The sequence below is a fragment of the Tribolium castaneum genome, chromosome 6 (assembly GCF_031307605.1).
Source record: "Tribolium castaneum strain GA2 chromosome 6, icTriCast1.1, whole genome shotgun sequence".
Classification (NCBI taxonomy): Eukaryota; Metazoa; Arthropoda; class Insecta; order Coleoptera; family Tenebrionidae; genus Tribolium; species Tribolium castaneum.
Window position 1 is genome coordinate 216,635 of NC_087399.1, and position 24,091 is coordinate 240,725.

General features: G+C 33.7%; 1 protein-coding gene and 1 long non-coding RNA gene across 4 annotated transcripts; both read right to left on the reverse strand.

The window, feature by feature from the left end:
* Window positions 1–148: 148 nt before the first annotated feature.
* Window positions 149–2,368, reverse strand: LOC135266531 (uncharacterized). Its single transcript, XR_010334626.1, has 2 exons — window positions 1,739–2,368; window positions 149–898 (listed from the first exon to the last, which is right to left on the reverse strand). It is a non-coding gene; the product is annotated as an uncharacterized LOC135266531 (long non-coding RNA).
* Window positions 2,369–4,735: 2,367 nt separating this feature from the next.
* Window positions 4,736–23,046, reverse strand: LOC663657 (gastrin-releasing peptide receptor). 3 transcript variants are annotated; one of them, XM_008199258.3, is made up of 10 exons: window positions 22,930–23,046; window positions 12,004–12,199; window positions 10,426–10,645; window positions 10,263–10,372; window positions 8,545–8,798; window positions 7,467–7,587; window positions 7,119–7,287; window positions 6,254–6,274; window positions 5,710–5,976; window positions 4,736–5,276 (listed from the first exon to the last, which is right to left on the reverse strand). In XM_008199258.3, exons 2-9 carry the CDS (start codon window positions 12,195–12,197, stop codon window positions 5,794–5,796), a joined length of 1,272 nt encoding a protein of 423 aa, XP_008197480.2. In that variant the 5' UTR covers window positions 12,198–12,199; window positions 22,930–23,046; the 3' UTR covers window positions 4,736–5,276; window positions 5,710–5,793.
* Between the last annotated feature and the right edge of the window lie 1,045 nt (window positions 23,047–24,091).

Genomic DNA, 24,091 nt, shown 5'->3' on the forward strand with positions numbered 1-24,091 from the left:
AATTTTGTAACAACATAAATAATAATTAAAGAAGCTTTAGTTAAAATGGAAATTTCTAGGAACATTTATTCCGCTGACCTATTTTTATAGTGTCGTATGTAAATATAAGGTGAACACGTTTTGTATTTTTTGTCGTTTTTATACCGGGTGATAACAAAAACACGACCCTTTACAACGCACCCTCGCCCTTATTATTGTTAAGTTGAAGCAGAAATGAAACGACAAAGGGTTAGCAGTCAGGGAAACTATGCAATTTTTTGTTGGTAGCAAAAAAATTGGAAAATTTTAACGGTTTTTGGACAGGTATTAATTACAAAATGTAATTGTTTTTGGTCCATAATCAAATTTATCGTAGAGAAATAGTTTTTTTTATGACAAGGAATTAATTTATTTAAATGTTCTCGCTCAATACACTTGTCTTTGACTTGGACTCGATTTTTATTAATTTTTAATGATTAATAAATGAGATCGCTGATACCCAACTCGAGTCATTATTTCCAAACCCCAAACAATGCACAATGAAATCCCTAAAAATAAATTAAAAACCCTACCTCCTACTCTAAGCAGTCTTCGCTCGTTTATTGTCGCTTAATTTACCTAAAAAAATGACTAGAAAACATAGAAATGCGGCGAGTACCCTGTGCAAAGGAATGATGTTTCGAATATGAAACGCTTTCTGTTATTCCCTATCCTGGAGGAGCTTCTCAGTCAAACCCTTGACTATGGGATGATCCGGTGGCAATCCTTGCGAGGATAAAAACCGAATCGTCTCCATCGCACAAGCTGCATAGCCTGCGGCTTCCGGATCGTGAACTTCTTCACTTCTTTCGAGATCTGCCTGCAGTTCGCACACTTTTTGAAGACAAAGTTTCAGCATTTCGGTGACGTGGTCACGACTCTGGAATTAATTTTTGCGCTAATTCAAGTGCCGTAAAGTGGTAAACAAAAAGAAGGCGAAATACACGCGTTGCTGCTAATTTATCATCGGTTTTTGCCGACTTCGTGATTTTGCTAGTAATGAAGATGCTGAGTTATAGCACTCACAAAAATCTGGACGAGGTTATTAATGAATTTTTCATGAAACTATGATGCAAACACTATTTTGGCTTCCTGTGAATGAAAAATCGATTTTGGATAGGTTGTAAACCATTATTTTCAACTGAATTGCGATTTATTCGAATGGTTAAAAATGGCAATAAAGTGCTTCTGTTAACGAGAATATATTGACAAACTTTGATCAAATTTTACTTGTGTTGAGTTTATACAAAATAATTAACACAAAAAACTAAAAAATAAAATAAAATAAAAAAACATTAATTGACAAATACATATAAATTGAAGGAAAACAAAGAAGGCGAAAAATAAAACTAAATAAACAGCATAATTAAATATACATTAATAATTTTTTAATCAAAAAAAGAAAGACAGTTTTAGATTTTTTTGTTATAAATTTGTTTATCCTCACTCGATCGATAAATAAATTCCACACATCCTATAAGTTTTCTATCAGTTCTTATAAATAAACTCACTTGATCTAAGTTTAGAACACTCGCGAGGTCTATTACCTTCATGCAAGAAGGATTTAACAACCCAAGGGTGAAATTAATAATACGTAATTTATCGTTTAGAGTAGTTGGATTCGCGTAAACTGATAGTTTTAAAGCGCTGCTACAACATGAACCATTTTGTGCAAGAAAATATTTTTGTACATAATATTAACAAAAAAAAAAGTAATTACTCTCACGTGTCTAATCCGTCTGTGTCCAGCCTTCCTGGTGGGCTTCTTCATGCTGGCACTGCACACTGCGTCCGTCTGAACGATCGTCTGGAAGGTAACTCCAGCTGTCTTCGGTCAATGCATAAGAAATTGAAACTTCCACTTCTCTCTTCTTCACTCACAACATTACGCACAAGTTGGACCTGCCACCATTTACACGAAGCGATGTCTAATCCAACGCCCGATTTACGTATGGCAAGCTTGTGCCGCTTTCTTATTCCAAATCAATTCGGCAGCTGCCAACTGACAGATGTACGAAATAAGTGCTTTTATGGGGCTCCGACCGCTTCACCAAAGAGGAGGGCGACGGAAACGCACGGACTGTGCGCCCAACAGGTGCAACAGGCCGGTTTTATTAGTCGTGCTAATTTTTTTCATTTTAATTACCAAAAATCAAGGGAAATTAGTGAATTTTAAACACTCAAATGTGTCCCCAATTTTATACTCATGCTGACAATTATTTTTGGTTCTGTAAATTCATGATAACTATCGTCTTTTTTTAAGATTCCACCAATTCAGGAATTTATATGCTCCATTTGAATAATCAGTAGCATTATATTTTTTTCAAGTTGATTTACACAAAATTATAATTTTAATCAAGTTAATTGGAAAAAATCGTTAGTTGCTCATTTAAATAAACAAAACATTTCCAAAATTCTTGATTCTTGAGTTCACTCACCTGGCTTTCAAAATTTTTTGATGGTTACAACAAAACAAAAAATTTGATGTTTTTTATTTTTAATCAATATCTTGTATCTTCAAAAATTGCAAGAAATAGTAAATGCGCCCCTTATACGTAAACCTCCCCAGCTGAAGCAGCAGCTACATGCAGATGGTAAACAGGGCACGGGAAATCCCTATCGTGGAGGTGGTGCACCCGTGCCAACTGTCTGAATTGTTAGATAAATAGTTCAGAAGCTCCACCCCTATTGCAATAAACACATCAATAACATTATTTTAACAACGTTTTTTTAATCCATGTAACTAGTCTGTAAGCAAACATAACATTTGGCAGAGCAAAACATTAAAATAAATTCCAATTTCGGCCATAATTCGATACTTCAAGGTGTGCCAGGTGCATAACAGATGCCCGATACGTTTTACCTGTCTTGGTTTTATTCGCTAAAGTTTAGTTAAAATTGTCGTTCAATGACTGCGTTTTAATCTCACTTGAAGTGTATTTGCTATAACTCTGAAAGATCCATCACTTTGTTAAATGATCGGTCATGTGCCGAATAAGGAAATTTATTTAAAAGAAACGAGTGGGCAATAAGTGAATTTGCATTTAAACCACTTGGAGTTTGAATTAAAAAAAATTACAAGTGGGCTAGATCGGAAGTAGATCCGGTTAAAATTCCATTAGGGCGTAAAAATTCAAACCAGCCAATTTTTCTGCTAGATTTCATTCCGGTTTATTCAAATGTGCCCTAAAGGGAGAAATTTACAACTCATTTGTATGTACAATAAAATTGCTTTTTAACAGTCGATAACTTTTACTGTCATTTGATAAAATTCGGTTAAGACAGTCGATTCTTGACCTAAATTGTGGAAAAAGTTGGGAGAAGAACAGTCGTGTTCTTAATCGACACAAAAGGCGGAAAAAGTGGCTTTAACAAAGTGCTCCATTTGATATTTCTGTAAGAGCGAATAAATGAATTTTTAATGTGAATAGGGAGAAAATGTAAACATTGGCCAGACTATTCAGTCAATCTAGACGTGTGTGTACATACACAGCTAATTAACTTTTGCTTGTGAATTTGAAATTCTAACTTGTTTCAAGTTAATGCAAATCTCAGGACGTGTCTCGTATGTGTACTAATCATCTGCACCCACGTTGGGGAAATTTCACTTGTAGTTCTACAGTTCCCTGTTGGAGTTGGTACTAAAAATAAACTTGGGGAAAATCTCGCTCGAGTTACGAATGGCGCAGCTTGACTGAATTTTTGCAGATTTTAATTATTGAAACCTATAACACATGTACACAGTTTACAAAACAATGAAAAATTAATAAAATAAAAATATGTCGACTTTTACCTAAATGTGCAGCAATTTATTATTTATTTAGAAAAGCCAACAGAAAAGAAAATAAAAAATTAGAGGTACTCATTCACAAGATTAGAACATAAATATGAAATCATACACACTTTGCGCCATTTATTGTTTGTAATATGTAGTTTAAAGAAAACACTTCGACCCTGTCTAGTATGTTTATCTTCGTTTTTTTTAAACAAAAATTTAAAGGGTTATTTTGTCTAAATAAGCATTTCCTTTGTTGATTTGGCATTCTGATTAAACATTTTAACAATTTTGTTTTCCAATTTTATGTCGGTTTTATCTTTTAGTGCCACCCCTACATCGTGAATAGCTTCTAGTTGACAAAATTCACCACATCATCCATTCATACTTACCAATAAATTTGCTTGCAGCTCATTGATTGGGTTTATCGTGTTTGCTTCATAAATTCAATTTGGTCTAACTTTGTAAGCAAAATTGAGCTTTATGTGCTCTATAAGAAATAAAATATTCCTTTCATAATTTGCATAAAACTTAATTTGTAAATTATCTCATGGAATAAATGCATACCCATTCGCACAAAAATAAGATAAAACTTGTTAGATAGAGTAGAAAATTCGCATCGCTGGTTTGGGATCTAAAATGTTAATTTATGACGAATGGAAATTTTACCGGAAAAAGGTGGTTTGTTTTGCAAGCGTTTCTCAAACTTCTATTAAACTAAAAAAAAAAAAAAAAAAAAATCTGTTGTTGTAAAAACAGGAATTATCCTGCTGTGCAATTGGGTGTACATGTAGCAAGCACATTTCATTTGTCTCTCGTAAAATTTATTGTGTTGCGTGACATTGGAGATAAGAGGGCTATATAATTTAACGAGGGCCTTATTCATGCATAACGCTTGATTCTGTATCTGTTCTTGCAACAATTTAATCAGAAGAAAACTCAGACAGTTTCAACATTTATTAGGTGACAGATTTTTACAAAAAATATACATACTCGTACATCCTTAAGATAATATTTACATCTAATTTTACGGGAAAGTGGGATGTATTTGTAATACTGATCGTTGATTTCTAACAAAAAAATCAGATATGTTGTAGAGGGTGATATGTGGTAAAGTGGAAAAAAATCTTGCTTATCTACAACACTAAATTCGTGAAGCTTTATGCGTTTTCCCCTTGACGTTTGACACTATTCGTGGACGTAAAAAAATCTCGAGAAAAGTAAAAGATTGTCTCGCATTTAAATTGCTACTTAGACCAGCCGCGAGATAATTGAAAATAGACAATCAAACGTCAAATAAAAGAGTTTTTCACCGATGCGACTCACGTCGATTGATTAATTCTTCTGTGAAGAGGTTTATTTTTCTTGACACACTTTGGTAGAAAATTTGCACGATTAAGGAATCCAAAAAGCTTAACATTAGAACAGTTATACAGTTTTTTACAAAGCTCATGGAATATCACCGGGTGTCTTTTACAGGTACCTGTAAAATACAAATTTAAATCAGTCAGATATTAAAAATTGAGTCATAAACGCTTTATTAAACTTTATTTCGGAGCCCACAAACGGGCATTTAATTAGGTGCTGAGAATAATAAGCTCAATATTTACGACGTAATTTTTTTAACTTTCTTGTATTTTATAACCTGTTATCTTTTATCGTCACGATGAATTCTGCTCGGTTAGGCTCTTTCAACTTTACAGTGAATGATTTGTGATGGGTAAAAAGTTACAAAGTGTCTGGAAAATCCCTGAACAAATTAAAATTTCCATTAAATTGTTTTTGAACGTGCTTTGAACTAAAGAAGCAAACTACAGATTGATTTATGTTTTCTCATTTGAGCAGAAATGGTGTCAGCTTTTGCAATTTTTCTGTTTTCTTTTTTGTTATTGAATGATTACAAAAAAGTGACTTACCAGTGCCGCAAGTGCACCACACATTCGTTGCGAAAAGACAATTCAAACACAATTTTCGTCAAAAATTACTTTGCGATCTCGGCCTCAGCTACAGAAACCGCCTCTGTCTAGTTGCATTTCTGAACGGAGTATCAGCGTATTTTTCATACCAATTTCGTTCAGTTGGTTCTTATTTGATGTGTCGATATTTATCAAGTTCGATTCTTGGATGTTGCGTTTGGCGAGGGTGTTTTTCCGGTAGATGCTTGGATTTTCGATAGTCGTGCCCTGTAATAAAAATGTCATCGTAAAAGGGGCGCTATTAATAGCACCAGGATGCTATTTCGGCGTGTTTTGCAAATGGGCCGAAATAAAAGTCGAAAAGGGATAAAAAACGGCAATAAATCGCTCACTTATGTGCTTTGCTTATTAGTTGCGGTTCGCTTTAATTCTGGTTTTTAAAAGAGATTTTTAAAAAATTGTTGCGAGTTATTATTTGGCATTTTGTTTGTGTTTATTTAATTAATTGCGTATTTGAGTAAAAATTGAAAATAGAAATACTAACCTGGCGAATCCACCATTTCCGCTACAAAAAACATGAAATTGTTTAATACGATGTTTTGTACAAGTATCACAATTTTTGCACGACCCTTTTTGTTATAATTAATTGAGAAAACTGGATAGTTGGACTTATCGATTTTGTGCCAGATTATTTGAAGAGAATTTATCCTTACACGCTCCGGTTTTTCTCCGAACATAACTAAACTGTCAATAGTGTCCTATTACTCTCGAGATTGAATAAACAAATAAAGTAGGGCTTGTTTTCAACTACTGGTTGAAATTATATAGCGCTACGTTTTTTGATTGCGGTCACATTCAAGCTCAAAGAACAGAAATTCTTTACGCGTCGACATTTTTAAATTTCAGATCATTTTACAAGTTTGTGTTGTTTGCAATTCTAATGACAAAAAGTTATTAATTAAAGGTGAATCACGTTTTATGTTCTAACATGAAATGCGACTTATTTTCCTGTTGGAAATAATTCGTATTTAATTTGGAGACGGTACACAGATTCTTTAAGGAAAGAGGTAAATTTAGAAACGCATCTTTTAATATTAAAAACTACTCAAAATGTAAATGTGATTACACAAACGAACCCTTCCAAACAAATCGTGTACTTTTCAATTAAGATCAAAGAAAAATTCTTGAAGAGATGTAACATTCGTTAAAATTAGACTTATGTTTTCATAATAAAATTATGTTTGAAAGACAATGTGGATAAACACGGAGATGAGGAAAATTGTTTGTTGAAGCTTTGACGATCCATTATAGGATGCCGATATTCTAAGCCATTTATCCAAAGAGAAAATAAAAAATGCTTTATTAAGGGAACAAGGCTTAAGGTGCAATCTAAACAGATTAAAACTCACTTGTGTGTGCCTCCTGTAGGTGGAATTAAAGCTGGTTTCACAATTGGCACCCGACATGGCATTCCTTGGCCATCTTGGGTCTTGACAGCACAAATAGCGATTAAAATGTGCCCTAAACACCCCACTGACGCAATATAAAGCCACCGGATTGACGCAAGAATTTAAAAAACTGGAACAGAAGTCAATTGAAGATATCGCTTTTACTAAATAAATAAAGAACAAAAGTGGACATTTTTATGTAAATAAACTTGGCAATGCAAACTTTAATTTGATAGTTTTTTATTCAGAGCTTTGCGGGAGCGAGCTTTGATAACAGTAGTTTTTTATATTAGATTTTTTGTGTCGTACCTTAAGCAAAAACCGATGATTTTCAGAACGTGCCAAAAATCGTTGTATGCATCCTGTGCCAAGGGGTAGAGATGAAACCAGAGTATGAATACGTGGTGCGGAAGGAAACAGATAAAAAACACTGAAAACAAAGGCGAAATTAACGGCAACACATTGCCAATGTTTTTTCACACACAATTCTAATATAATTTATGAGTTTTGAAGCTTGTTGAGCTGTCCGGGCGCAACCACCAAATCAATTCAAATCCCTATGATAATTTTGAAACTTTTCGTGATTTTTATTGTAAATTATGGCCACTAAGCTGGTCTTTATGTGCTCATTTCCATTAGTTTGTTTCACAGAATCCAAGAAAAAGCCGTTTTCAACTCATGTAGAGTATTTAATTTTATGCTTGCCTCTATTGTAATTCTGAAAGGTTTTCTCTTCGGAACAAATTGTATGTAAATTTTACACACGCTTGAAAGAGATTAAAGAATGTTTTTTCATGGCACCACTTTAGCTTTACACACATTGTGATGGTAATTTAATAGAATGTGTGCATTTCAAGTCGGCAATCTCCGGAATTAATTTAATAATAAATGCATTTCCTTCGAATTAGGGATTCGGGTTGTTTCTTGGGCCGGGCCTAAAGGTGGGATTTTATTATTAACAAGGGAGAGAGTATTAGCATTTGTGGTAGTTGTAATGCAGTCGGGGACAAACTCGGGATCTTTTATTTAACAAGTCCTAAACTAACTTTAAGGACAAAAAATTAAACTTTTCGGTGGATTTCTTTGTTTCAAGTCTTAAGGTTGTGGCAATGAAAAAACCGTAATGAATTAAATTTAGCCTTGACGCACTTGAGATGCGTCAATACAGTGCAGACACCACCATAAAAACATAAAATAACATAAAGCTTCATCACGTACAAGATCAATGAAACCGCAAGGTCTCAAAAAAATGTTGATATAACTTTGTATCATCTCCGCAACAAAGTGAAATTTTTTATTCGCTTTTATTGACTCTAAAAAGGGTAGGCTGTTGAATGGAGACGCATAAAAATATAGGCGGACGTGGTGCGAATTTTTTTTTACTCACAGAAGACGAAAATGAGGACCATGCGAGCCACGTGTCTCCGGGCTTTGGCCTGAGCCAAACTTTGAGCCCCCCGGACTTCTCCGGGCATGTCGTTGGCACTGGCGTGCAGACGAATGGCCATAAGGACGTAGAAACAAGCGATTATGCATAAGGGGATGATGTAGTAGATCAGTGATTTGAGGGCGATGTTGTATTGACTGTAGCGTGTGGGAGTGATGCTTGGAAATGGAGAGCAGATCACTATCGATGTGTTACTGGAAAATAGCAAAAATTGCACGATTTTAAAGGAAAAGTTTGATTAATTTTGCTCGGTGAAATTTATGAGCAGCGATTTCAATTAAATCAGTTCTGTATGCAAAACTTAGGCTTGAGTAATTTAAGGCATTAAATAGTTTGGTCTGTGTACGGCTTACAGTAGAGTAAATGAAGCACTCGATGCATTGGGGACTAAACTTTGTAAAGTGAGAACGAAATTTTAAATAAATGCAGCCGATTTTATATTTTTCACCAATGAACCATTTGTATCCCGGCGCATCCACCAATTTTGTTAAATTTCTTTAATTAATATAGTTACAAATTCATTTGATTTGTAATGTTTTGGCCGTAATATTTTTGTAGGAATAATTATTAGGTACATTTCTTAGCTTAGACGAGACATAAAATTTTTTGTGCGACGTACAACAATTCCGTCACTATCCGATTTGTAATTACCGTGAGTGTTGCAACCACAGCTCACCGCCACCTGCACATTCCCCGTTGAATAATTTGAAAATGATCGTGAAAACGTAAAAATTGCCTGAAATTACCCAAACTAGTCAAATAACACAACAACAATTACCAACTTATACATCTAACTTCCCTAATAGTAGTTCCATTCAATTTATTTCGCTCAGTTGGAGATAACAAGTCGAACGTGATTTTTGTTCTCTTAGTTTAATTGAAAAAAAGTTTGCTGCGTCGATCATCAACCAAGTTAACTTTAATCAAATAAAAAATTGTTAACAGGTGTCTTACACCGAAATCGTGTTAAGTTTATTATCAAGCGCAACAAGTCCAAAGTGCGTGAGTTTCATCTAAATTCGATGAGGAATTTTTGAGGAGGAGACTCTTGTGAATGAATAATGAAAGAAATGGAAAAAAGTGACAAATGGGGACGGGAATAAAAACATTCCAGTGTTGAGCGAATTCACGATGACGAAATGTGCTGCTTTTTTAATGCGGGAGTTTGTTTAGATGAACAAACATGATTTATCATAATTTAAAGCAGAAAAACGCTCACAAACCTATATTACATCCTCAAATCGCGCGAGACAATAATTCTATACTTCATTGTGCTTCTAATGTCGGTTAGTGTTATTAATGAACACTTGCAGAAGGTCTCTAGTGATTTAGTCGATTAAGTTCTATCCACAAATTTTCGTAATTGTGACGCATAGTAAAAAAGTTGCCGAGGCAACGTTAAACTAAACGTAAACTTAAAATATCTATTTTTGGTGCACAAAAGAAATAAAGAGATGTTATCTTTGACATGTTTCAAATCAAACGCCATTCACAAAAACAATAAATGAAGTTTCATTTTCACTCGTGAGCTTTTCGCACCCTTATCAAGCTGCGACCTTTGTTTCCGCAAAATTACATCCAATTTCCGGTGATAAACTAGTTATACATAGTTATAAGCTATCCGGAAATTGGGAATAATTCAACAATAATTTTCTTACGGTTTATCCAAGTCGATGACGTGCAGTCTTGAGCAGATGGCATCTGGAAGCGCCAAAACGGTCGCCAGGAGCCATATCATACCAGCGCTGATAACAGTCATTGGCTTTGTCTGAGAACAAGTTTGATTTATAAAAACTTGAAGTAAATGAAGAAAGCACTCACTTGTAGCCTTCGCAAGGGGTTGACGATGGCACAATACCGCTCAGCGGAGAGTGCAGTCAGTGTGAAAACGGAGACTCCAATACTGATGTCCTTGGAGGTTTCGGAGACCTTGCACATGACAACCCCCCAAGGCCACGATTCCAGAGTGTACACGATGGACGTAAAGGGCACGCACGTGATGATCACCAAAAGGTCGGCCAATGCCAGTGAAAAAATGTATCTGTAAGGGACCCGGAAAGGGTCCGGATTTGCATAAATCGCACGCATACATTAAAATCAACACTGAAATGCTTCGAAACTCGAACAATAAGACAAGACAATAACGAAGCAATAAAGACATTATTTGCTGGGACTGGAGAATTTAAAAGCTATATCTTTAGTTGATGTAAATGTGTTTGATGTTAAAAATATTTCATTTTGCTAGTTGAAGGCACAATTGAAAGTTTTATTGCGAGAAATTACAACATTAAACGAAATAAATTTGTTACAGGTGACTTGTTCCAGATAACTTTTGTCTCGATATTTTTACGAAATGTAATTACTTCAACTTCAACCCTATTAAAATAAATTTTTCGAATTACAAAATCATCAATAATTAGAAACATGTTTCGAACGCAAAAACAACCGCAGTGTGAAACAAACATTTTTAATTTAGGTTTTTATTACCTGCAGTGCAATTCTCTTTTTATTTTGACGCATCCACCATTTGTAGTTTTAAAATTTTAAAATTCTTTCATGTGTGTTATTGTGTGATTTGTACTACAACGTGTACTTCACAAAAGTAGAGCACAAATATTTCTGAAAACTTTAAATAAATGGTGAATGCGCCGTGTTAATTTTTACTATATTTTTTGTCGCCAATTAACCAATTGGAAATAATTATTTAGGATTAGACTTGGTAAGTGATAAAAATGACGAAAAAAATGTATAACTTGATTATAAAAAATAAGCGTAATATATTGGAGTTATAATGTTTGCACTTCCAAAATCAGTTTTACATTTCTGTTTTGTTTACATATTGCTTTGTAGTTCTATGCATGGCTTGGCAAAAAGTCAATTTTTAGTTAATTACCAAATTCCAATTAACTTCTAGTTCGTTCAACGTAACTTGCATGAAAAAACCTCAAAATAAGTGAGCACAAATAAATGAAAAATTCATAATAAGGCCAATAAAAAATTCATGTTATTCCACAAGATGAATTTCAAATATGACATCAACCTTTTCAAGCAACTCACGATGCGTACGTGTTCATCGTTAAAACTTTGCTACTTGAACCAAAACTCCCAATAAATTGAAGCCGCTTTAATTATTTTATGAAAAAGTTGGAGGTAATTACTTTATGATAAAAGTTTGGTGAGTTTTAATTACAAGCGATCGCCACTTATTTCCGGCTAATTCCGTCTCGAATCGAGTGTAAAACGTTATTGGGACCGGAAATCCCTTCAATCTCTTAAAGAAGTCGTCAGCTCCGGCCGCTCCCTTTCAGAATAGCTTGCGAGGCGAATTTCTAAATCGGGTTAAAAGGGCCGAGATAACGTTTAATGAAGGAGCGAAGCGGGACATGCAAATTTTCTTACGTGTTAGGGACGTTCCTCATTGCGCGATGCCGCAAGAAAATTACGACGAGAGTTCCGTTGCCCAACACTCCAACGATGAAAATGATGAAAAACACCACCGGAACGATGTAAGTTTCCGGACGCTCCGGGTACGGGGTGTAGGAGCTTTCCGGGTCGATGGTGGTCGAGACATAAGAGTTGTTCGATAGGTCCATTGCTTTAATTAAAAAAGTTTAAACTTAATTTTTTTGTCTTCTGTGTTAATCTGCGTTTAGAGAAAGGTATTAACGTCAGATTAAGAGCTTTTAGCGTGTGGCTACGTGTTTTCATTAAAAAAATTGTCAAACAAATAAAATGACAGCTTATTTATCACAAATGATGTCGTCCTGACCCTGATTTTATCTTTGGCTTAAATTAATTCACTTCGCCCACAGGCATGTTTTTAATTACAAACTTATTACAGACCTACCATCAAAATCGAGCACTCAAGGAGAAAAGCTCTCGGAATCTATCAATTCTTAATTGTGGTTTATTTGTGTCTAATTTGTTTTCAAGCAAATCTGGCACAATAACGTGGATTTTAAAAGAATATTTTACGCAAATTTTGCTCCTAATGGATCATTAATCAAATGCTATTTTTGTCTATAATAAATCATTAAATTTTCAGCTTGTTGTTGTTTGCAAGTTTTTATTTTTAATTGGGTTTATTCTGTTATTGGGTTAAATGTTTTATCAACTTGAGACAATGTCCTCCTCTTTAATGCCTTCTCTCCAATTTGATGTATGAAGGCGGCAATAACAATTCTTATCAACAAAGGCGAAATCTTAATGTCTGGTGATTACCCCAAATCGCCTCGCACCATTTTTAATGCTCATTTGCGTCATTGTTGGTCATAATGTCACGCAACTTGTGTTTTTCCAAATCCAGTTTTAATAACTTTACATCTTTGCTAAGCTCCCAAGAGCGATTGTAATAAAAGAAAAGGGCGTCTGAATGCACATGCGTTGATGGCAAAGTTGACCTCTTTGTCCACATTATGAAGTCAACATTGAGATTAACGTCGAGTCGATGTTTTACTATTAGGAAAATCATTCAAAAGCTTGGGGACAACCACTGGGAAATTAATACACGATGGCGACGTCTCAAAGCTGCAAACATTGTGTTTTCAGGCGAGATTTTTATTTGATTTTTACCATCTCTTGAAAAAATTCTAAACTTGCGTGCTGGTATTATTTTCCGAGTGTTTTTTCGTTTTTATTGTGATGGTTTTCAGAGAGATTACAAGTTCGTGAGAGAAACTGATCTCGTAAAGGATCTACGTGAGTAGATAGAGTGTAATCTAGGCATGAAAGGCCATATGTAATTAAGATTTTGGGCTCGTTTGGCTTCATTCTCACGAACATAATTTTTATGTCTTTTGTGATGCCCAACTTTAATGAGATTTTTGTTCTTTTCTTTTATTTCAACTAATTAAATACTGTGCTTCTCTGAATTACCTTTAGCAAAAATGCAAATTACTCGTACACTAGTTTTTTCGTATCAGATCAATAACTCAAAAGTCATTTAGGGGCTCCAAATGCGAAATAAATCTAAAACTCGTGCTTGGTATCTGAAGTTGGAACATTAGTAAAATTGGGTTAAGCCGTGAAATATTTCGGGTAGTTAAATAACATTTTAATTTATGAAAAATTTGCCAACTAAACTTCGATCACAATATTAAATAATTTTGGCATTGTAAGTAATTAAGTAAGTAAATAGGTTACGTTATATGTCAGTGTTAAATTGTTGAATACATTAAGTGGAAATCCTGCAAAATACCTTAAGTCAATTAAGTTTCCTATGAGAAAGTAACATTTTTTAGTCATTTTAAAGATATATGAGTACATTATAAATAAGTAAAACGTTTTAAAGGAAAAACTAAAATTTGGTCCGGTACCTACTACTTAAATCGCAAAGTGTTAGTAATTTGTTTTTCACTTAATTATTGGCTGGAAATAGTGTATAACAAAATAATTGTGCCAATTTGTTGGCTAAACAAAGCTCAAATAAAATCAAATTTGTTATTGCAGTTAAAATGTACAAGCAATTATTTATAAACATTTAACCATTATTGTAACAATCTAACATCAACTGTGGTCGCATTTGCAAACAAAGCTAGAACAATATGAATTTAAAAACACCCGAAATTTAATTACTAACTCAAACTGAAACATAAACTAGAGCACCTGAGTTGTGTTTAATTTTCTGATAAGACTACGTTATTTCGAATACGAACCGAAAAATCTCATCTTTAATATTTGCCGCATCACGAAATTGCAAGACTTGAGCTTTTGTGGACATCTACAATTTCTTCTAATAGTTTCAGAGTACGAGATCGAGTTACACAAGCTCGAGTGAGATACGTCTTGAATTTCACTTGAATCAGTTCACCTACACTTGTAAACAATTAACAGTGAAAATGGATTGCTTTCACCGGAAAAATTTGAAAGCTCTGGAATTTATTTCCAACCAACTGTTTCTCAAATCGGAAATTTCGGAACGAATTTTACAAAAGAATTTAACAAACCTTAAAATGCGCTTTCTTTGATGCCTACAGTATCACGCATTACTCAAAGCTCTGATTTTTGTACACAAATTTAGGAAAAATAATAAAAGTCTTTTTTAAATCCAGCCGAGTGCAACTGTTGCATTTCCAGGAAAAAAGCTTCCTCTCGGAAAAATTACCTTCTGCATACGAGCTTTTCGTGTAATAGAAATGCTTTGATGTAAAAAAGTGGCGCAGCTTAATCGTGTCCAAGTGGGTTTTTTATTGAAATAGGGTTTTCTACTTTTGGTGTGAGTTTATCTAGAGTCTTGTATTGGTTGTGTAATAAATGTGGAGCTTTATGGCGGTAACAAAGCTAGAATTGCGGGCTTTTATTGGCTATCACAAAATGTAAGATGTTTAAATTTATACAACTTTAATAAGCTGGCAAATGGAACAATAATAGGGGAGGCACTTTATTAAAAGTTTAATTATGTGTGTGATATAAAATGTTTTGACTTGTGCTCAAGTAATAAACGAGCTCTTTAAAATAGTTTATTTTGGCTTGTAAAACACTAGCACTGACAGATTTATTCTACCGTGACAAAAAATTCAACAAATATTATTTTTCATTGTTCTAAAGTAAAAAATGTTGATTATGGCTCCCTTTTAATCCTTTTGACAGCTTCTCATAATAACAGCTTCCCTAATTTTGTCACGTCACTTCCTGTAACATTATCACACCCCAAAATAAAATATTCAGCTCAAATACGATTTCTATTGAATATTAAATCTGCACGCACCCTAATTCTCACTTAAAATTCCAATTTACTTTTGCAGAGAGAGTGTTGACACGTTTTTAGATCAATTATTTTAATCTTCGTTCAAGTTTTGAAAATGAAACAGTCGTGAGCCAGCGTAAACATGAGCTCTTTTATCTCGTCCAAAAACAACAAAATCGGATTGCAGTTGGGACGAAATTAATGTTTTCAAGATTTTCTTTACACGGATATTAAGTAGGTAAAATTTTTAGTTCACATGCTCGATCGAAGCAATTTCTATCGAGTTTTCGAGACAAAGAAAGAAGTGACCTTATCATCGTGACATGGAGTCGAGTGCATTTTGCAAAAAAATGTATTTCTATTTTAGAACACTTCGACTCCTGTCAGGATTAGTGAGCCAACATCCAGGAACTTGTAAATCCTTCCAGTGGCGGTTTATACACTGTCCAAAACGTGATTTATTGACATCAACGCATCATCACAACGGAACATTTATTATGCCGCTATCTACCATAAACCATGTCTTGGACAATTGCAAATAAAACCGATCGGAGGGCAAACAAAATAAAATAGGAAAAAAGGGCAGGGTTTTAAAGTATATTTTGTATTAACACCTTGTAGGTGAAATGGAAGATGGCAAAACAATCGGAATGCGAGGCAAAAGATTTTAGAGAAGGATGTTTTCCGGCGTATTCCTTTAATTCACCGGAAACGGCTCTTATATTTTCCGCTTTTCTCCTAATTAAAGCGAAAATGCGGAAAAAAGTCAGCGAAAATGAACTTTTGTTGCTTTTAAGAATAGAACTGTGTTCCTTCTAATTTTCTAAACATTGTCCATTAATTAACTTAATTAATTAAAAATTGGTCGATTAATTTTCAACACTGATGCGTTTAAATGTCGCTAGCCGTCTGAGAAATAATTTAATAAAATGTCGCTCATCGCCGGTCTTATTTTTTCACAGAGCCGTTTTCTAGACAATATTCTACTTGCCGAAGGCTAAAATTTATAATTGACCCTTGAAGTTAATAGCAACTTTGGTCACATTATTGAGTTATAGTGGAACGAAGTTCATGAACGTGATTGAAATTTTCCCTTGTGGTTAGTTGGATTTTTACATGATTAGTTTTGATTTTTTGTAGTGTTTACTCGTTCATCGCCAACAAATTTGTATTTTTTCAAGCGTTTATTAAATAATAAAGCTGAATAGAGAGAGGGCTTAATTAATTTAATAGGCAGTCGATGTAATTTCAATTAATTGGGAAAATGATGCGTCTTCCAGTCAATTGCTTCAACCTGACTCCCATCACCAGATTACGATAATTAGGGTCTTAATTTGGTAAATTGCCAGCGAAAATGGAAAAATTCCAACGCCACAATACTCGATCTAAAAAGGATAACTTGATAGATCCCGAACGTTTCCATCTTGAAAACCGGAAAGCTTTTCGACATTCGCTCCGCTGGTTATAAATAAAAAAAAATGGGAATGTTTTCAAGTCGCTCCAATTACCAAACGGTTTATCTCCTAAAGGTTTATTAATGCAAGAAGCGACCCTTCCCAAATGTTACACAAAGTGATTGTCAAATTGGATTAGATCCTGAACGCAACTGCTGCAATTCGATTTACACCCGGAAACAATATTTTGGCAAATTAAATTATAACATTCTTTTCTACAAGTGCCACCACTTTTAATTTCTAGATCTGGATTTTCACCGTTTAAATGGTTGAGCTATTTCCGTCAAAAATTCAATTCGCATCGCTCGAACGGAATGCTTCTCTATCTAATAAAATACCAACCAACAGTCACGTGAGAAGCAATTCGGTTGGATTTATGTAAAAATCTTCTCAATACCATCATCATTTGTCAGCTCGTATTTCTGAATAAAAATGCCGAATAAAATCGATGGCGGAATAGACAGCTGTAAAAAGCAAACGGATTAACTTATTGCCATAAACATTGGGATTTTGGGCTCGCGTCTGGTTAATATTTGATCAAAGTGAGGATAATGGAGGCCGATGGATTTGGCTTAAAAGGCGAGAATTTGAAACTTTTGTTTTAAGGAAGCGACAAAACTCGATTTGAAATTTATTAATACAATTTCCGGAAAAGAAATCTGAAAAAACTTAATTTATCTCTCAGGATTATAAACTTTGTCTAGTAGCTTTCAAATAATTAGAACAGATTTCCAAGTTTAAATTAATTGATAACCTGAAAGAATTTTACAAAAAATAGAAATGGTAAATAGCTGCGTTTAGTTGTTTCTCTGTAATTATTTTGTGCTATTTTTACCACAAAAATTAAAGCTTACACTTGTTTTGGTTTAACCTTTGTTTGTGTAAACGTAATCCTCTATAATTTAATTCAAAAACAGAAATTACGTTTTATATTTACATAAAATATCGACAATTTCGTACCAACTTGTACGAAAACAAGAATAACAAATTAGCTCAAACTGAAATAAATTGCCGTATTATCTCAGTTATTACCTTGACGATTAAAGCAAAAAAGAGAATTGATGAATTTTCTACTCCCCTATCATGATGACGAGTAATTGATTTAGAAGGGTGCTTTACGACAAACAAACATTACAAACCCTTGCTTTTGCCAGACGAGGTCATTTGTGTGTTAAATAATTTTATAATTGGATTTCAATCAAATTTTTGGCAATAAATTCGATCCTAATTCCATTTTGCCGATTCAAACGCAAATTGTAAATCAAAAGGAATGCATTAGAGAGAACGGTGGACCAAAGCTGAAAAAATTTGGGTGGACTAAGTGGAGCCGTTTTTTTTTCAGTGTAACTAATGGTTTAAGATACTGAATTAAACAATGAATAGAAGTGCAGTAACAAGACAATCGATTCTCGTTCAATTTTTCCAAACATCTGGACTCGACACTTGGAATCACATTTTATTTCAACGATATTGAATTTTTTTTATAAAAGAATCACAAGTGTGAATCAATTCACCCTTTGTCTTTTCGTGAAACAATGTGTGAATTTTTCTTTGATTCGGTTAAAATTTTCAATAAACTTTAATTTATAACAACAGTTATCAGGCGCAGGATTGATTTATTATTATTAATCCAATTTGAATGAGATTAAAAACCGTAAGCGTGCAAAGCAACTTTGTCGCTTTGAAATCTCAATCCGAATCGATCAAATCGAGTGCATTCTATGCACAATATTAGACATCAACACAATTCAAACAGATCCTCGCGTCACAATTTGAAATTTTTAATCTCACCGAAAGTAGGCAAATACGTCAATTCCAGAATCTCGAATGTGGAGTGGTTAGCTTTCAATAAAATCGGGTACAAGTGTCTATAAAATAACTTGTATAAACATACATGCTCTGACAGATCCTTGTATAAAAATAACCGAGATGTGAGTGGATGGGAACTATTTTAATTAAATCGGGAACGAATTTTTCATAACCGTTTTAGAAGACAAAAGTTAATTAACATGCAGTTGCCACCGAAGCCAATAACAGTGAGTCTCATTTTAAAAATGTTCCTTTCCAGATCTTGGAAACTTTGTCATTTTTCAGATACTGGGAGATTATTCGCGACTAATATTACTTTTGACAGTTGGGGAATTTATAGTTGAAGTTATTTAATTTCCGGAATTTAATTTGTATTGTTCCGGTGATTTGATAAAAATCTACAAATTGGCGTTTAATCTTGTTTAGAGTCGTGATTATTTTATTAATCAAGCGCGAAAGAGATAAATTTAAATTAAATAAACTTGCGTTATTTGTGTTTTTTGGAGTTAACACCTACGCAAAACAAAATTGAAGAAATGGAGCAGATATTTTCGGTAGTCTAAAAGTAAACGGTTTTTTGTCTCTCAAAATAAAAGTAGCGTAATTAGTTTTGTCTGGAACGTCAACGTGTAATTAATAATTTTCCGTTTAAACAGAAAGTTAGCAGTCAACAAGTGCTGCACTTGTTGTTAATGATTTAACCGCATATTAAAATATAATTACGCTCTAACGATTGAAAAGATTATGAATTTTAATTGTAAATGTGTTTAACTTTAAAGTGTTCTTCACTTAATTTAATCCTCCGTTCAAACATTTGTACCAAAAAGCTGTAATCGATTCTAAAATTTTCTCAGCCACTTGTTAAAATCAGCCAGCGCGAAATTTAAATAGAGCTCCACACGTGCATTTCGAGATAACAGCGACTTAAATAAAGCCATAAATAGACAAAGAGTGAACACAAAAGCGCTGTTAAATAATTTGAGGACATAATTTATCAGCAATGTCCAAATTGTACACGCCATAAGTTCGTCATGTGATAACAAATCGTATTTTTTTCTGGTGCAAACAAATTTGGCTGAAATCGAATTTTGGAACTGCTTTGGGGTCAATATTGACCGAAATTATTTAACGAGCTATTATCAGCAATGTCCAGGCATTGTGTTGGCCGAAGTTAATTTTCAAATAAGTATAGAGTGGTGGATTGCGTGCAAAGGGCTGATATTTACTAGCAAATAGCGTTTGGTTTAAAACGTGTATTTTTTTTAGTTTTATATTTAAAGTGTCACCTAATTAAACAAAATGAAAAAGCGTTTTCTCTGATTCCCAAGAGACGCAAAGCTAAAATAATTAAGTTGTGATGTAAACGTAACTTCAATTTATAAAAGCAGAGATCTGTGAACATTAATTAAGCAAATTAAGTGGACACAATACTGCAAATCCCATTACCTAAATCTGTCATAACGACTAACTCAAAATCAGATTTACAATTGTGTGCCAATAATAATTAATTGAAATAAAAATCAAAGTTAGGTAAGCGACTTACAGCACAATTAGAACCCTCTTAAGGGCTCAAATCTGGGAACAAATATGTTTATCCATGTGTTACACGTGTTAATTAATTTGTGGGTATTTATTTATTAGACAAGAAAAAATAGCTAATAAATGTTATCAAAGCTTAGGCGAAAATTTGAAATTGAATTAGTAGAAAATTTATGACGAAACAGTTAGTGTTTTTGTGCACGCGAAAGCGTCTCAATTTCTTAAGCAAATACAATTGGATTGGACATTTGTCCCGGAATCCGGATGGATTGTCTTTCCAGACTAATAAAATTTTCGCAAAAATAAGCCTAGATAAAATTGGCCTTATTTGCACGTAGGAGAGGGTGCGTGGCACGAATGCGAAGAGATTAATTCGGTTAAAGTGTAAGGGAATGAATGGGAATTTTCACCTTATATGATCCTCCACTTTGCACGGTTTGAGGATTAGTTTATGATAATATAAATGGCTGAATGCGTAAACATGTAAAGCTTTGCAAGTTTGTAAACGACCTTTTTTAACTTAATAATACATCGCGTTTAGATAAAAGCGTGAATTAATAAAGAGGAGATCAGTTATGAGCCATTTAGGCAAAAGGTAACAAAGTTTTGAATGTCTTGTGTGTGACGTCGAAAATAAACAACTTTTGCTTTTAATTCATTATTTTATCTAAATTGGGGCCGGGAGGAAGTTGTTCAAGGAGACGCATTGTTGCCAGAAAGTGGGCATGAGATACGAGCTTTTGAAGTGCTTTTGGTAATTTATAAAAATGCAACAATTACCTAACTCAAAAAATATTAATAAATTTCATTTGTCAGGGGAGATTTTTAATTAAATTGTAATCGAAAATTCGGAGAAATGGAATTTAATTAAAATGTAATTAAGGTATTGAGGCGAAAATGATTTAAATATTGTAAGCTTTTGGATTTTTTTTATTTCGTATTAATGTTGTGGCCAAAAAGGTAACAAGCTTAACTTTTTCTTTTAAAATAGCAAAACAATTTGTTCTCGTTTGTCCGTGCTGCTTGCAAACTCATTATTCCTGCAAACTGCACTTTTATTCTGCAACTTTCTTGGAAAATTAGTTCCGCAGTTACAACGTTGGATCTTATCTTCACCCTATTTCGCTTAATATTTTTAATTTTATAATACAGTTTTTATAATCAACAGAAGCTTGCTCGTGTGAATAAATTTATTGGGTAACAAAACCCGAATCATGTCAAGTCGTATAAATCAACAGAGTGGAGTACGTTTTGCATTAACTAAGATGCAGAGACTCCTTTATTGTTACATTAACGCTCCATCTCATGTACCTAAGAGGCCGTCTTGGTGACAAAGCTATGCTTCTAATAACCCATTTAGTCAAACTTGGCATTAAAAAGCTCGCCCAAGTTCAACAACTAACTTTATTGCAACTAATTTAATTTATCTATTGGAATTTCTCTACGTATGCAAAATCGCGCAAAAATTTCAATTTCCTTCCTCATTTGAGTCATAGATAAGAGCGCAAATGGCAATTTGGTACCAAATTGAAAGAAAACAAATGGCCCAAACACTTGATCAATATAGGGCTATATAAGAATTAAAAGCGCCTCCAAATCGCAATTACTAGACACCTTTCAACACTTGATTGATTCCTCTCTCAATTACCGAAGATAGGGAGAAAGATCAGTAATGTTTCAATGCGATTTAATTAAAGGTTCGCTGCATTTTTCATGTTACTGGCAAAATTGAACTTGGCAGCGTTCGAATGCAAGGATAAGTTGGGTACCTGGCGTTTTTACCGATTATCTATTATCACTTAATAGGAGTGCTTTCACCATCCTCTCATTTTGTTTTAAATCAAAGATTTCTGTGTTTGAGTGTAATTTAGCTAATGGGGGCTGCAAAAAAAATCCATATTTTAAAAGTTTCGCAACTTAAATTTAAGAGGCAATCTACCTTAATTAAAAAGTTTTTTACATTCCGAAAGAAATTGAAAAAAATAAAAGATTTAATTTTTTCCTACTTCCAATTCTGTGTCTACAAAGCACACAACATGCTGAAATTAATTTTTATTTATTTATTTAATAATTATTTAATAGGTTCAGTGAGATTCAGCATAAAAAACAGCGGATGTATTTTTAACTTTGCAGTTTGGTGAGCTAAGCGAGCTACAAAACTGTCTCAATACATCTTTCGGCGGTTGTAAGCAATTTTGAACCTTTGGTATTTTTTTTAATTTAGGTCCAAACTTATGTCAAAATCGATTCCAAAGTAAACTTTCTCAGATATTTGATGATCACCTCGGGCAGATTGCACGTTGTATAGAATTTAGTTGAAAGTTTGTTTGTGACATTGTGTTGTTATATCAACATCTTCGTTTCAATGGAATTGCCCTGTCTTAGAGATAATTGAAAAAATTGCCCGAAAACAGGATATTAAATAACTGAAGACTTGAGTCGTAACTTTTATGCCTCGTAAAATCAGAATAGACTCCCACGGATTTTATGAATGCATTATAATAATTATCGTTCAATTTCTGATGGTTTGTCAAGTTCATGGAGTGTATCAAAATTGAATCACAACACATCTTAACATTACCATCTGCATGATTTTAAGTGAAGTTTCCTCGTGTTGAATTAATTACAACGCTCGTTACGTGTTCCTTGAAATTGAGCTTTCAACTTGGAATAATTAACCTATTTGAATTTTTTTCCAAAAATGCGTTTCACTTTCACACATGCTAATCGAAATTAAATTAATATTGACATTCTATTATACACACGAATTTGAAATTTAAATTGAATTATGCCACATCATATTCGCATTCCGTTAATGGAAAATTGCGTTAAACTCACCACAAATTTGTGAATTTTGTCACATAATTAATTTCACTTATTCCATTGTACTGTTCGCAACTTATTCTCAACACCTAATGTTCCTCGACTGGTTTGTTGAGAAGACGCGCATAAACTGGCGCGCTTGTTGCAGGATTTTCAGGATTCAACAACAGCAGGAATATGCGCTCGGACAAGACGTATCGAATTCATAATTTTTATACTGACTCGATCTTGGCTTTTAATTGCGTCGTCTAAACCATTAGCGAACAATCAATGCTCGAGGGTTCTATTTCCCATAATGTGGGTAGCCCAATTACCATCAACAGGTAAATCAATGAAGAAGGGTCAGTTAATTATTTGTGATGGGTATATGAAACATAACGCACTTAATTAAAACTGGAGATGTCTTCAAAACGACGTGTCAAAGTTAACTCATTACTTGAAACTTGTGAAAGAATGTCTTTCTAACTTGTTCAGCGATTTTACCAATATTTGAATTTGAAATCCGACGAGGAATGGGAGGAAAGGATGTTAAATATGATTTGTGGTCAAGGGAGAACTCGGAAACAGCATTTGTAGAGTTGAGGTTTTGTCGTTATTGCTTTATTTTAATAAAATTCAAATTTATCTTCCACAATATGGTGCCTACGACATTTTAATAACTTCGTTTTGCGTCTATAACAAAGCTATTAAAGCACTCGTTTTAGTACTATTTCACTGGGCAATATATTTTTTACTAGGTTGGTAGTGGGTCAACGATCTGGGAGTACACAGGGTGATTTTTTTAACTTCTAGTGTAGCTACGGTTTTGAAATTCGGAATTCAAATCAATTATTTTCAAAATAATTATTTAATTATTTTCAAAATAAAATAATAGTTGCGGAAACTACGAGAAATTGGCACCAATTGTAAATTTTGAATATGCATAGTATTTACAAATTTTTGTTTGAATTCATCTTTTCAAACTAAGTAAAATTTACTAAAATCGTTGGTACTTATCTGTTATAGTTTTTGTCATATGTCAATTTTTTAATTTGTTGAATGAAAATGATGGACAAACTGAACACATTTTTTAATTAATTGTAAATTGATTTAAATTAATTAATCATTTTCTGATCATCATTTTAAGAAAATCGTACTAGCCTTGCAAACTGACAGTTCACTATCTTTTTTTATCAAG

Bases quoted from the DNA above. Each gene is read 5' to 3' on its own strand.
- LOC663657 (XM_008199258.3), bottom strand. From the start codon at position 12,197: ATGGACCTATCGAACAACTCTTATGTCTCGACCACCATCGACCCGGAA. The intron at 10,373-10,425 runs GTGAGTGCTTTC...ACTTGTTCTCAG, and splicing joins ACCCCTTGCGAAGGCTACAA to ACAAAGCCAATGACTGTTAT. The intron at 7,588-8,544 runs GTGAGTAAAAAA...CTTTGTTTTCAG, and splicing joins GGTCCTCATTTTCGTCTTCT to TGTTTTTTATCTGTTTCCTT.